Source organism: Berghia stephanieae, chromosome 2, assembly GCF_034508935.2.
Source record: "Berghia stephanieae isolate SIO BIC M18660-M18661 chromosome 2, UCSD_Bste_1.3, whole genome shotgun sequence".
Taxonomy (NCBI): Eukaryota; Metazoa; Mollusca; class Gastropoda; order Nudibranchia; family Aeolidiidae; genus Berghia; species Berghia stephanieae.
The window spans coordinates 126,342,405-126,357,820 of record NC_088361.1 but is presented as its reverse complement, the minus strand read 5'-3'; the positions used below and the strand labels follow the sequence as shown (position 1 = coordinate 126,357,820).

Sequence of the window (15,416 nt, the reverse complement as noted above, 5' to 3'; positions counted from 1 at the left end):
ACAAATCTTGGTTTCTTAAAACCTTGTTTATACAGCCAGGTGTTTTGGTGGCATCTTCCATTGTGATAAATCCTTTTTCGTTTTGTTAAAAATATGACCTTGAACCCAACATAGAATCTTTTTCAAGTTACATTAAATTTTGTTGGGGTTTTTTGTTGTTTTTGTTTTGTAAATGTGCTGCTTTGTGGTCTTATGGTATGGCACTGGAAGGGCATGGGTTCGAGTCCCACTCTGAACAGCACATAGTTGAGTCCTTGGAAAAGGCTCTTTACCCACATTCTCTCACTGTACTCGAGTGTAAAAGATGAGTAAGTATGTTGAGAGGCTATTTTTTCAGCCGATTTCAATTATTTTGATTTAAATTCCTTTGTCAAAAAGGGTTGCATAGAAGTAAATAACGGAATAATAACAATGTAAAATTGATAAATAAGAATTACTTGTTATCCCCTGGATATGATGGAAGTCTTATTTATTGCAAAACGCTACCTTTTAATGCAGCTAACCATTCATTATGAGGTGGTTTTATCCAAGGGAGAGAAATAGCAACGTGCAGATTCAGGCAAAGGACATCCAAGATGTAAGAGGAGATAAAGAACTCAACAGACCATATTGCCATCAAATTATGTGATCGTAAAAATAATGAAAAATGTATCAATCCTATACATTTGCCAAAGAAACACAACGGTTAGCATAAATAGGATGTTGTCTTATGCACAGTGTGTGTCATTAAAATAAAGTCACAACATATATAGCATACAGTAAGACATAAATAACCTTTCAAAGTATTTTAATAAATAATCTTCCATAGTATTTTAATTTGTGTGCTTTACAAACAAAAAGTATTATATTTATATAAATATGTTACAGTGTTCATCAAAATTAACATATACAATTTAAAATTATTTCAAAATATGATAGATTTCCTATTGTCTGTCCTTAAATAAAACGTTCAACACTTTTCAAAATAAAATGGATACTCAATAGGAATTATATGATGTATCAAAACCTCTATTTCTTACGCCGTTTTCAAGAATAAAGCAAAACCTTTTTCCTTTTTCTTTTTAATACATTGAACTGTCATTGGAAACAGGTTATGCATATTGTGTCCATACTTTCATTTATATATCAGGAATAACATATGAAATCTCAGAGTAAATAGTTGTAATCTTATGTTAGACATGTAGCTTGTATGTGGCGTAAATCTGGTATATTTTGGAATTATGTCTTGAGAGCCTCATTAAATCCCACACAAACACACAAATACCCTCAACCAAGAGGACAGACATATAGGGGTTGTATTTTTAAATTTTTTTTTAGTTTTGTTCAAAAACATGATGATTATTTCACTGACATTATGTACAAACATCTCTTTAAGAAAAAACAAACAAACCTTCATTGCATGTTCTATATATAGCAGTAAATAATGGAATAAAATGGCCATTGAGTCATTGACATAGCTCTTCCCTTGTTGTGAATTAGAGTCAAACTACTCAACAAAAGAAATGAATGCATTTGTTACAGTCATATATGTATTTTCTAAGAATAGTCCAATCATTTACCTGGAAATCCTTCAGGACCATAAGCTCAAGGAGCTGGTTACTGTATTGTTAAATTAACAATAACAAATTCTTGCCACCTTTTGGATTGGATCTAGATCTTTCAAAAAGTACTTTTTGACAGATCTATCCGAAACTTCGCTCCATGATCGCACATGATAAAGGAAATAGATAAAAATGACTATGTGGATTCAAATCATATTTGGTTTGGTAATTATTTTTTTTTTTGGTCTTTGTCTTGTTTTGTTTTTTTGTTTTTGTGAGTTAATACATTTGTTTACTCTTTTCACTTAATCACTTCAAAAAATATATCATGATGAAATTTATTGGACTTTGCAGCAGCTAAATATGCATTTCTTTTATCAACCAGAGTATTGCAGCTGATGAAAAAAGTATAGTCTGTTAGGGACTTTGGATCATGAAGGCAACAAGTTTATTTATATAACCTTGTTGGCTTTACATTTTTGCATGGTTCAATAACTCCTGTCATGGCCAAGCATAAATCAAGTTGTTTTTATTATACAGCAAAACGAGATTGTAAAAGCATCAACATTAATATCATGGAAAGGTGGTATCATGACTGTTCATTACATGTAAGGACAATGAGAGATTGCGTTGGCCCCCAATTCAGACCCCTGGGCTTAGAAAGAACAATAATTGCAATTTGCGGTTACCTATAGGAATATGAACAATTTCTCTTTGTTAAGGCTTTTTGGTTGAAAAAGCAGTTTAGATGTACGAGATCAGTCAACCCCTTGGAAACAATTAGCCCTAATAAATAGTGTCCCTTTCACGTGTACATCAAAACTAAGGGATTGAACTAGGGCCAAACGCATTACCGCCTCTACAAAAAAAGATTGGCATGAGCTATAAGAATTTGTTTTTTTAAAAACAACAGTTAAAATCAAAGCCTAACATGGCCTCTATAGATATTAATTGTTTCAAAATCGAACCTGTCCATACCCAGTGGCGTGGTTAAATTATAGTAAAACAAATGGATGTTAATCAAAAATATTGAAAATAATTTACCAAACAAAACCAAGTCTATTCTTTGTCGGGTTCTTGCCATAAATTTGATCTTTTGTGTCATTGGTTGAGTCCCTTTGATAATGAGGCATCTGAACACCAGATTTGTCAGATACCATATAGCTGGGCCTTACACCGCCTTTTCCTGGGAACGTTGGCCCAAGCCCACCACCAGCACCCTCCATAGCAGCCTTCTCAAGAGGATAAACATTACGACCACCTTCCCTGCAGTGGTCAATGACTTTCCTGGCATATTCTTGGAACTGGCCCTCCTCTTTCTCGATTAACTCAACATTCGCCTTGTCAAGGGCTAGTTGAGCTCTCTTAGCTTCTTCCTCTTTGTTCACACGCTCATTCTGAAATTGATAAATGGAGTTTTAAAATATTAATTCATTCTCAATTACATAAGATTCAGAGTTCATTTTTTGTTGAAAAAAAATGAGTCAAAATGTATACTTATAATAATGAGATCTTGGCACATATGGTGACTTTACTGATTCTATGGAATCTACATCATCACTTCGCTTTCGTCAATTCGCTTTCTTCCTCAACTTTAGTGCATTTAGTGCACTTATTGATTTTTGTTTGTGTAACAAAGGGAACTTGTGTTGTTTCATAGACTTGACTCGCCAATGCTGTGGCAAACAGTGGATAGTGAAATAAAAAAGCTTAAACTTAATGCATTTTCAATGTGGAAAAAAAAATCAAAAACAACAAGTTGATGGTAAGTAGTAAGGCACATAAAACGTTACATTTGTTAGACATGTAACGTTTCTCCGTTATACCAGACTGCATTGTCGGTTGATTTTCATCCATTTGCTTCCTCCCTCAACTTTAGTGCAATCTAAACTTCACTTTGCACTTTTGAATTTTAATGTTAACAATCCTTGGACCCATTCTTTTCAGTTTATATATGCAGCCATTGTCTAATATTATTGTTTACCATAATTTTTTGAAACACTTCTATGCAGATGACTCTCAGATTTATATATTTTGTCATTTCCTGATATTAGTGACACCATTTTGTGGTTTCTAAATGTGTGATTGACATTAAGAATTGATGTTCAAGTTCAAGAACACACTCGAACTAAACGAATCTAAAACTGAAAACATCGATAGAAATCTGGGGGGCCATCTTCTAATAAAATTGATCCATGTCATTCAAGTAAACAGTGTTTGTAATTCTTTAAGATTTTAAATCATTATTTATCACATCATATCTTTTAAGAGCTATTAGACCTTAAATACATATAAATTCTCTTGTAATTGTCATCGATAACATTAATATTCTTCTTATTATAATATTATTATCATTATTATTATTATTATTATTATTATAATTATTATTATTATTATTATTATTATTATTATTATTATTATTATTATTATTATTATTATTATTATTATTATTATTATATATTATTATTATTATTATTATTATTATTATAATTATTATTATTATTATTACTTCTATTGTTTATTGTTATTATCATTATTTATCATTATTATTCTTATCATTATCATTATTATTATTATTATTATTATTATTATTATTATTATTATTATTATTATTATTATTATTATTATTATTATTATTATCATTATTATTATTATTATTATTATTATTATTATTACATTTGCTCGTTTCAGTTTTCTATGATTAAAAATTGACATTTATCTTGAAACGAATGGATAACATTGCAATATGTTAAAATAATATCAATTAAAAAAAAAAATGACACACAAGAATATAAAAATGAAAAAAAAAGTGTTTCTTGATCGCATCACTCTACTTACGTATTGATCCACATGGAAATTCTTAAGTCTGTCAGCCTCTTGGCGACGTCTTGTTTCCTTTTCCCACTCATTTTGACGGAATAGCTCATCGGCAGCACGCTTCATATCCAACATTTCCAATTCTTCCCGTTTTGACTTCTTCTGTTTTTCTTCACGGTCTTTCAGCTATAAAAGCAAAAGTAATCATCAATGAGTTTACTTAGATTTTTGTTACTTCGTTTACTTTAAATATTAAATAAGTGTGTTATGTTTTGGCTCAATAATACTGTTATATATGTATGTAGCAGTCTCCAATTAGTGACTTTTTCTTTCAACTCTGCGTTCCTTACTAGAAAATGAAAATTGGTTGACCTTTATTTTTCTTGCAAGCTAATTTGTATGTAACTAAAATACTGAAAGTAAAAGAGGGTATACATTTGTAAAAAAAATGAATTTATTTTTAAACCTTTGTATAATAATTTCTCCCATGCTTTTCATGTCAGTCTTATCCTTTTTTAAAAAATTTAAATAATCTTCCTTGTATTTTCTGCTTAATCATTCGTATTTATTCAACAATTCAAAACAATACATCAAGAGGTAGACAGTTTTTGGGCTTTAAAAAGACCTTTTCTAAATTCAAAAAAAATATTTGAATCTTTTTAGGCTTATAAGGAAAATAAATATAAACAATTTACTATTAAAAGCACCAAACATAATTGAGGACTGGCTGCAATCCCAGACTAGTTTTTAAATTCTCAATTTATGAGCTAATTAAATATATCAATTCCTGCAAAATGGTACTATCCTCTTTAATTTCTAAAATCAAGAAAAAAATGCAATTCTATACGCTGTAACTTCACATTAAAACAATCTATATAAACTATTCGGATTGGCCTTTAAAGAAAAAGAAAAAAAATTTACTGAACTGCTTTTGGGTGAAAAAAAAACAACAAAAAACAAAAAAACAACGCAACCCCCCCCCCCCCCCCCCCCCCAAAAAAAAAATAAAAATAAAACCCAAACAAAAGTAAAACAAACAACAACAAAAACAAACAAACAAGAACAAAAACAAAACAAAAACAGCTGTATTTGACAAGATATAAACTATAACAATGATTTCATTAAAATGGGTATTACAATGTAATTTTGAAAGTTCATACCTGTCTATTCCTATGGGCTGCTTGTTCTTTGATTTCTTTGAGAAGGCGTTCTTCTTTTGATTTCTCCTCCTCCAGACGTTTCTTCTCAGACTCTTCAATAGCCTTTGCTATTCTATCATCCTCATCACTTATCTTTTGCTTCATTTGTGCAGACAACTTGTCCCGGATACGTTCAAGTTGTGCCTGTTTCTCACTAAAATCAAATAAAAAATCTTTAGTTAAGCATGTATAAAACATATAGAGAAAATTTGTTGGAGTTAACAGCTTTAGAGAAAAAATATGAACAAAGAAAATAACAGAAAAGATATATCCCAAAAATAGTACCTCTGAATGAAACTTGAACTATTTGTTCTAGCCTTGGAAGTGGCAATAGAAAAAACGGTGGTGAGGATTGCCAACAAATGAGAAAGAACAATAAATAGTGAAAGGTTGTTTTGGTTGGCACACTCTGTCTTGCACATAAAAAAACCCCCCAGATACTACCATAAAGTAATCACTCAAATAACATTAGATAAATACACAAACCTCTTACTCAATTAATAAAGTTGCAAAGTTGAAAAGAACAACGAGGAGAAAAGACGCATGGTCTTCTAAGTTTTTGTACCTTGAATAAAGTTACAATTATATCGACTTTTGTATGTTCCCTTTTTTGTGATTACTTTAATTCTATGAATACCTGATCTCGTTTCTCTGACATTATGACATTGGGTACTGATTACCTTTAAAAATTAATTTATTGTTGAATACAAACAAATTATTAAGATGTCGTTGATGGAACAATAGAATTTTTTTTAAAAAGATGTCCAAGATAAAGGAAAAAAAAAAGAACCCCAAAACAACTGACTTTCTTCCATTTCATATCAATTTTGCACAAAAAAGGCTGGCAAGATTCAGTTACATAAAATTGGCCATGACATCGACTTGATTAGATGCGCGGTTCTTGAGTGATCAAAACAAAAGCACAAATATTGCCCATTGTGTCATTTGTGTCCACTGTTGGCAGGAGTTGGCAAGAAGTAAAAAATAATTGAAAATAAAGAACTGACAGGGGTGATACTGTAAATTAATACAAAACAAAACAAAAACGTCTACTCTAGTATCTGTAGAAGTACAAGAGGAAGGTCTTTGTTGGTGCTAACAGAGATTCAGGGAATATCCATTTTCTTTTCAATTTTTGAAAAAAAAATCAACATACTTGTGCATGTCTTGTTCCTTCTGAGCCCTCAGTTTCATCATCTTCCGCTTGGCGGCTGCAAATACTCGACATTCCTCATCTTCCTCCTGAGAAAAAAAAGAAGTCAGATATACCTTAAAATTGTTTCTTAATAAATCCAGATCCTACGAGACAACTGTCAATGATATATCTCTGTATTACTCTGAATATCGTTAACATCAACTTATCATACAAATGACAACTAAAACTTAAAATTTTATTTTTTATCTGAAGTCAAGATGACTAACGCACATTTATGTTTGAAGTCTAATTTCCATGATCGCCAACATCCAATTCTAATCAAGTGTTGGGAATATTGTAAAATTGCATCTGCTGCCTACATGATAAGATCTGGATCCCAGTAATATATTATCCTAGTATAAGAGATTTTTTTCCCCTCTGAGATAACAAATCCTGATCAGGCCACATCAGGTTAATTTATGAAATACTTATTCTACTCATTCTACATGATTGATTGTATTCAGCTAAGAATGAATTTATTCCAATCATTTTTTTCCCATTATTCATATGGTTATCATTTCTGGCCGTTTCGTTTTTACCAAAAAAAAAAGAAGAAAAATAGCCATGGTATTCTTAGTTTCATTTGGAGCCCAAAATTGCATCACTTTTGTTGATTTCTTGTTAAAAACGATAAAAAGTCATACATTTGGAGTGAAATCGAACGCCATTGTTAATAAATTAAAGTATGAGAAATAAATCGCTTGAGGTAGAGACAGGAGGTAGAGACAGGGTATCACCCATTCAGCTCTGTCATGGCCCCTTTCATTAAACTTACAGGCTATAACTATAATAATAGTATTATCTTTAAAAGTTTAAGACAAGAATTCAATAAATTATACCCTCAGCCATTGAGCCCCATTCATTTGTTTATTAATAAATATACTTATAGAGGCAAAAATAAAAATCTAGATGTCTTTCTAGATAAGAGTTGTTCGTATTGTAATATGAGTAAACAATTGAAAAATATAAACCTCTTTTTAAAAAAATACAAAAATAAAAAACAAAACATAACGAGAACTTTGAAATAATAATAACAATAATAATAATAATAATAATAATAATAATAATAATAATAATAATAATAATAATAATAATAATAATAATAATAATAATAATAATAATAATAATAATATAATAATTATTATTAATAATAATAATAATAATAATAATAATAATAATAATAATAATAATAATAATAATAATAATAATAATAACAATGCATTTAGAAGAAGAAATAAAGTAATCCTCAAAAGAAAGTCCCATAACATTTGCCATTTTAATCTGTCTTTTCATCATTTAACATGCGTTTATTTTTGGCCATCCAATCTTTTACTTCATTTAAACAAACCTCAAATAATTTAATCAAACTTTCAATATCATCATAGGGAGTAGAACTGAATATTTGAGTATCATCTCTATAAAATTTATATAAAAGATTAGATTTCTTAATAAGATTTGACGGTGGCTGCATAGACAGTAAAATGAACTGGTCTAAGGATGGAGCCCTAAGGAACATCAAATCTCAAATATCTGATACTGATACCACTTATCTACTTTATAAATCAAGAAAGTATATAAGATTACAATATTTATAAATTAAAATGTAATTTAAAAGTTGACTACCTGAGTCATAAATTCTGTAAACATGCTTAGTTTGTTTGTTTACCCCTCGTGTATATAATGCAATAGAGATTCTAGTGCAGACAAAAGTACTAACCCGAATATAATATGGTATGGTGCTGATAAAAAATAGAATTAGTGGAAACAAAGACTCGGTGGGATATCCAAAGTTATAGCAGAAGTCTCAATAATTTGAAAATATAGATTGGATAAGCACTATCGGTATCTTTTCTTAAATTAAATTAAGATAACGACGAGCAACTTTTAAAATTACAATGCCTAGAGTTTTTGTTGTTTTTTGTTGTTGTTGTTGTTGTTTTTTTGTGTTTTTTTTTTTTCAAAACAGGATACAGCCCATCCCATTCCATGAAAATGACAGTTGCTTATGAATTGTCTGATTCAATGCTACCAAAAACTATAATAAAGGCAATCATGCTTACCTCATCTTGCTTCTGTTGCAAGATTTTCATCTTTTCTACATCTTGAATTTGAAGAACATTATCAGATAGAAGGGCTTTTCTTTCATCCTTGCGAATATTTTCTAATCTCTCCTTTTCAATCTGGAATTGTACTGAAAGTTTCTTCAGTTCTTCTCCTTCCTTTTGATCATCCAAAACTTCCTTATACCTTGCCTCAAGATGCTCCCTGATCCTATTTGCATGAGTTTTTGAAATAGGTTTGAATGAAAAATTATGATTGAAATCCATAAGAAAAACGATTGCAATTAAAAGCGCAAAATGAAAATCATATGGCATCTGCATCCATCTTGGAGTTTAGAAATAATTGAAATGAAAATTAATTCATTAATTCATTAAATTCATTTTTTAAAAATTCCCAATTAAAAAAAAAAGAAAATATACGAGAATAAAATTGATATAAACAAGATCCATTAATGACAATTGGGAACTAAGGGCAATACGGATAAAGTCGATTTTAGCATGCCTAGAATTTGAGGCTTTGAAAATTTCTTATTTGAATATGCATAGCACTGGAAACATTACTGTCTCAAAAAAAGTCGTTTTAGATAACCTCAGAAATTGAGATAATGGGTGAATATAGAGCTAAAATTATGGACCATATCTTTTCTGATGAAAATAATACACATTTTAAAAACTCATATCATTCAGACAAAGACAAAAGCAGTAAATTATCTAAATGCATGTAAATGTTTGATTTTACTCCTTTGACGAAAACAATGATAGCATCACAACATCGGGATGTTTCAAGGCCAATGGATTCAACTTACTGAGATTGTTGGAACTCTGCATTTGATTTGGCAGCCTGGATGCGACCTCGTGCCTTTTCTTGATCGGCTTGAATGCTCCTATCAAGCATTTCCTGGTCAATCTTCATGTAATGCAAGTCCTGGTCTCCTAGTGCCTGTTCCTTTAACTTCTTAAGTTCTATTTGCGCTTCACGTTCCTTGAGAACTTCGGTAAGGGTCAGTGCACTCTGAAACATTCAAAACCTTTACTGTAAAATATGATTCAATGTTATTTTTGGACATGATTTTCAGATTCTAAAATAAAGTGACAATTAGTTAAATATTGTTCAATATTATGGCATAAAAATTCTCAAATGTCGCAAAAGATCATTTCTGTCATTTACACTATGCTATATACCTAAAATGACCGCATAATGGCAAAATCTTATGATGTGTAGTAATTGATTTAAATTGATCTTCTATTAAAATATTGATGCCAGTAGTTGACTATAACTCATGCCATCTAAATCATTAGTAGAAGTACTGATCAATTTGGGTAGAGCGTTGGAAATTCTTGTTCAAACACTTAGGTTTTTATGGGTATTTTCAGTAAACATGAGGATTAGAAAATGATTTTGCTACTCAACATAATATTGTGTGATCGTTTCTCTTGATGTGGTATCAATCCCTCCCCATACCCCCATCTCTCTCTCTCTCTCTCTCTCTCTCTCTCTCTCTCTCTCTCTCTCTCTCTCTCTCTCTCTCTCTCTCTCTCTCTCTCTCTAATAAACTACAATGAAATAAATCGTATAGCAAAAAGTTTTCGTTGGTCTCAATTCTTGAAACTAGTGAAATTATATAGAAAAGTATTATAAAACAAAAGCAAGTCATTATGACCCATAATTTGTTGTCCTTGAATTTGAATTGCGGCAATTAAAGCTGATTGCCTTAAATCAGGCATCAAATCTTTGTATGTGCCATGTTTCCTGTCAGTTTTGCCATCTCTTCATAATTTCATTTATTAAAACAGTGAGCATTTGTATAGCACAGTATCCATATAATGTTCTCAAAGCACCTCGCAAAGGGTCGAGTCAACAGCAACACTGGACATGTAGGATGAGAACTGACACTTTTTAGGCACTTTTACAATTTTTTTTATTACAGACACAATGCTGTCACGGGCCAGGTACTTATTCTATACATGAGTATGGTGAGTAAAGCACCTTTTCTAAGAACTTAACTTTGCATAGACAACACCACAAAGCCTATTTTTAAACATGCACTTGTGATATAACAGTCAGTCTGTCTGTCTCAAAAGAATGTGAATATTTCATGGTCAAAAGGTGCAAATGTTGTAGGTATAAATGAAAAATAATGCCATTTTTTTTCTTTCAAGTTCCTTATGTTGTAAGTTTTGGTCAGATGTCAGAGAATAGACAGAAATTTATTTTGTTCCCACCAATGAAGGATATGTGAGATTGTTGGTAAGTAAATTTAAAATGACAGGAAATAAAGAGACTGTATTTGTATAATCATACATGTTAACTTATAACACAAACTACTGTAAACACACATGGAAGGCCTTGACTCTATCGGTCTGGTAATACTGTTGAGTTTTTGCTTTTTCAATCGCCTCTTTCCGCTGTTCTGCTTGATATTTTGCCTCCTCTATATCAATCTGCTTTCTTTCCTCCTCTTCTTTTTCTTCACGTAGTCTTCTTGCTTCCAATTTTCTTTGCCTTTGTCCCTGTTTAAAAATAAAAGCAATCATAAAAAAATAATTAAAAAATTAAAAATTAAGAGGATAAGATTATAAACCAATGAATTAGCTGTAACAGTGATAACATTTTAAAAATAATTTAATCTCTTGTACCATTTACCCATAGTTCTCAGCTGGCAAAATTAAAAAAAGATAGTGTTTTACATGATATTGAAATCTTAAACATTAATCACATTACATTACAATACATGAAATTCTTGATCCTCACATATCTATCTGTTTGTCATTGATGTATTATATCACAAGTTCAAACGTTTATTTTTAGGCAATTGCCAATATTACTCATACAAGAATATCAACAACAACAACAACAACAACAACAACAATAATAATAATAATAATAATAATAATAATAATAATAATAATAATAATAATAATAATAATAATAATAATAATAATAATAATGATAGTAATAATAATAATAATAAAAATGATGATGATGATGATAATAATAATAATAATAATAATAATAATAATAATAATAATTATAACAATAATAATGATGATGATGATGATGATGATGATGATGATGATGATGATGATGATGATGATGATGATGATGATGATGATGATGATGTTGATAATTATAATGGTGATGATAATAATGTAAAATCATCAGATATAGAGTTCTAAAAAATGGCACAACTAAAAGGCATTACCTATTCTGATAGCAACATAATACTTACAGCTATTGTATTCCCCCAGTTCTTAATAATCTCCTTTGATTTCCTTTTCTGTTCTTCTCTTTCTTCACGGATTTTGCGAACCATCTCATCTTGGATTTGCTTTCTGTTCAACTCTTTCTCAATCCTATCCCAATCTGCCTTTGACAGGACAGTAACTTGTCGAAGATCTGACCCATCAATAAGCGTCATGGCAGGCACAGACCCTTGGTTCTGACCTGAGCCAACTGCAAATATTTGTGGGATGGAGGAGGATGTAAAAAGTGATGTTGACTGCAACCTAATTTAATGAATGATAGTGGTAATGATGAAGGAGTTGGGTGAATGAAACAAGCACAAGCACCAAATACAGAAAATATTCACATATTGTTGCAAACTTAGAACTGCCAGAGATCCATGAAAATGTCAATTGAGGGGACGTGAAATCTGGAAGGATAGAACAAGTCTTTTTGTGTGTGCTATAGCAATGGTGGACGTTGGTGGTTGTGTGTGGGGGAGGGGGGGGGGGAATATTTCGTATTGAACAGAAACTGCCCGAAACAAGCTTTCATATGTTGAATAACACAGATGCGTTGTACTGAAAAAGATCCACTATTCAATACATTAAAATTATGTTATTGATATAGTTTGATTTTCTTTTTGGTGATTCAATGATAATGCCACAGGGTTAGGTCAATTTATTTCTGGTAAATCTATAAAATGCGGATATTTAATTCTATTTTGTGTACGCATAATTCTATTTTGTGTACGCGTATAATTTGTTGAAAGCTGCTACGACATCAAATGGGGGTCCCGATAGCTCGGTTGGTAGAGCACTCGCTTCACATGCAAAGAGACCAAGATCAATCCTGGGTGCAGTGGAGATTTTTCCACTCACCCCCCTGTCCACCCAACAGTGAATGGGTTTCTGAGTCTATTAGATTTGGCAGAAAGTACTTTGCGATAGTCTATCGCCCTATCCAAAGGATAGCAAGCAATTGCTATTGTCCATGTCCATTTCACTATATAGAAACCGGGATAAATCCCGGCTCTATGAGCCCAATGGCTCTGAAGGAATATTACAACATCAAATAAAAGATTCCATGATAATTGACATCAAAATATATGTCACAACTTTGGAATGTAGCATTTAAGACGTGAAACTTGCAACCATGTTCATATTACAGTTCAAAATGATGTCAATCACAAAGCTGGCATTCACATGAATACACAGTACAGGTTTACCACAGCTTCGTCGCAGTTGTTGATTTTGTGAAAATTGTTGGTCTGTCGACGGTTCCAGCTCCAATTGACGCTAATTTATTTTTTAATTTATGGATAAAAAATACCTCTTTAAATTAGTAATAGAAGTCTGTTATTGGCTGTTTATTCATCTATCCTTTTTCTTCTTTATTTTCTCTTAATTTTTGCCCATGGTTGCATGTATGCCGAACTGTGAAAACGGCACTCGAGAATAGAGAACAGTCACACTTTGATTGTATCGAGTAAAGCGTTAAAACATTCTTTTTTTCGAATTTTATTGAATCATACCTCTCTTCTGACCCTTTCTTCTTCCGTGCAAAACAGTAGCCATTGTTAGTTTTATGCGAGGTATAGATTGAAAACAACAAATGAACTTTATTAGACCATTCTGAGATGTTTGAGAGACAAAAACAACTGCCCCCGTAACCAAGCAAACACTGAAATCACTTCCGTTGTAGAAAAACAGGAAGTAACTCATTTGTATATCATGGTATTTTTAGGTATTTACTAATAAAATGGCCAGTAGTTAATATTAGCATCACTCCATTTCCATGAAAAAGAGTACCTAGTACCCCAAAAGTGCTTTGAGCACGTTTAGTGGATATTGCGTTATATACAAGTTAATTGAGAAAATAGACGGCATCTGACAGCTTCTGACAAACTCCCCAAATACCAACATTGTTTCCACACTTAGAAACCGTCTTTAACCTATCACAATACAATGCTCAAACATAACTGCAGGTCCCGGATTGTCACAACAACCGTGTAAGAGGGCGACATGGCGAAACCTCAACGATGTCTGTCGTTGTGACGTCTTGGACGTACTACTCTTCAACAGTCGTAACGTCACTTCCTTCCTAATGACGCATGGTAACTTAGTAACACTGGCTCTAAACTATCGGAATAATGGCAAACGCCGTATGAAATATTTCTCCGGCGAGCATAAAAGCGTAGCCAGAGGAAAAAACCCCCATAAATTTGATCATGTTTTGAGTTTTACACATTCTGATCACAAGGCATATGAAAAGTTCTAGCCAGCATGAAGAATAAAAAGTAATGATTTTCTTTGTTTAGAACCAAGATGGCCGCCGTTGCCGGGCGGCGTGACATCAGACTACTTAATCCAATTGCCGGCCGCCACCTATGGTCTCCTCTTTCTGGTGCAGAACTCAGGAAGTATATTTTTCAGTCCATAGAAGATGACGACCGCTTTCCACCTCAATCTCATAATCAATGTCTCCTCCCGACGTCAATGAAGCTAAGTTCAAAGGCCCCATGGATTTTCAGTCTGTTTGTTCTTACTCCAGAGTAACATCACACTGCCTCTATATTTTACTAAGCAAAAGGCCTTGCATTAACCGCATTCCGTCGGCCAAGGGGGATAGCTGCTATAACCGGGGTCCAGTTTTTGGATGTTAATGATAGCATTATCGACACTAAGAGCACTAGTTTTCTGAGCTTTGAGTCTACCTTCTTGACTTTTCTACTTTTTCCTTGAACGGAGTGCATTTCTCCGCCGAAAAAAAACAAACAAACAAGCAAACGAAAAACGCAGTTCCAAACTGCCAATCTATCATTCTTAGAAGACTCTTGCGTTTCTACATCTTCGGACAACACCCTCCAAATGGACCCGATAGTTGAGGTTGGGATCCAGCGAGTTCCTAGGTACCTAGAATTTGAGTCGTATGAGACTTTGTAGACGTACAAGAGACGAAACTATGCCACTGAATAACAATTGACCTGGCCCACAGAACATCGAACTTTCTTGGTGTTTATGTGTGTTGACTCAAGAAGTCGCGAAATGGATTCACTATAGATACTACGTTTGAAACCACATTTCTTTTTTTTTTTTTTTTGAGTGGCGCATGGCGAAAGTTGCAGAGCGTCCTTCTCGTGGCCAGGCGGAGTTGCCGCAACAGTCGGGTCGTGGGTTCGAATGCTCACCGCCGCAAAGTTTTATTCTCTATTGTCTTCTGACACCTTTCTAATCACTTTATTTCTTTATTTCTGAAGTTCTCCAAGCACATAGAAACCCAAGTAAATAAAGCAAACAGAATCGTTGGCCTCATTAGGAGGTCGTTCACTCATCTTGATAGAGATAACATCAGACAATTGTTCACTGCACTTGTACGTCC

General features: G+C 32.3%; 1 protein-coding gene across 1 annotated transcript; it reads right to left on the bottom strand.

Moving 5' to 3' along the window:
• Nucleotides 1–770: 770 nt before the first annotated feature.
• On the bottom strand, nt 771–13,739 carry LOC144966537 (cilia- and flagella- associated protein 210-like). The gene is made up of 9 exons (XM_078903179.1): nt 13,570–13,739; nt 12,043–12,266; nt 11,150–11,323; nt 9,619–9,824; nt 8,813–9,023; nt 6,714–6,799; nt 5,519–5,711; nt 4,380–4,544; nt 771–2,938 (listed from the first exon to the last, which is right to left on the bottom strand). Exons 1-9 carry the CDS (start codon nt 13,610–13,612, stop codon nt 2,582–2,584), a joined length of 1,659 nt encoding a protein of 552 aa, XP_078759305.1. The 5' UTR covers nt 13,613–13,739; the 3' UTR covers nt 771–2,581.
• Between the last annotated feature and the right edge of the window lie 1,677 nt (nt 13,740–15,416).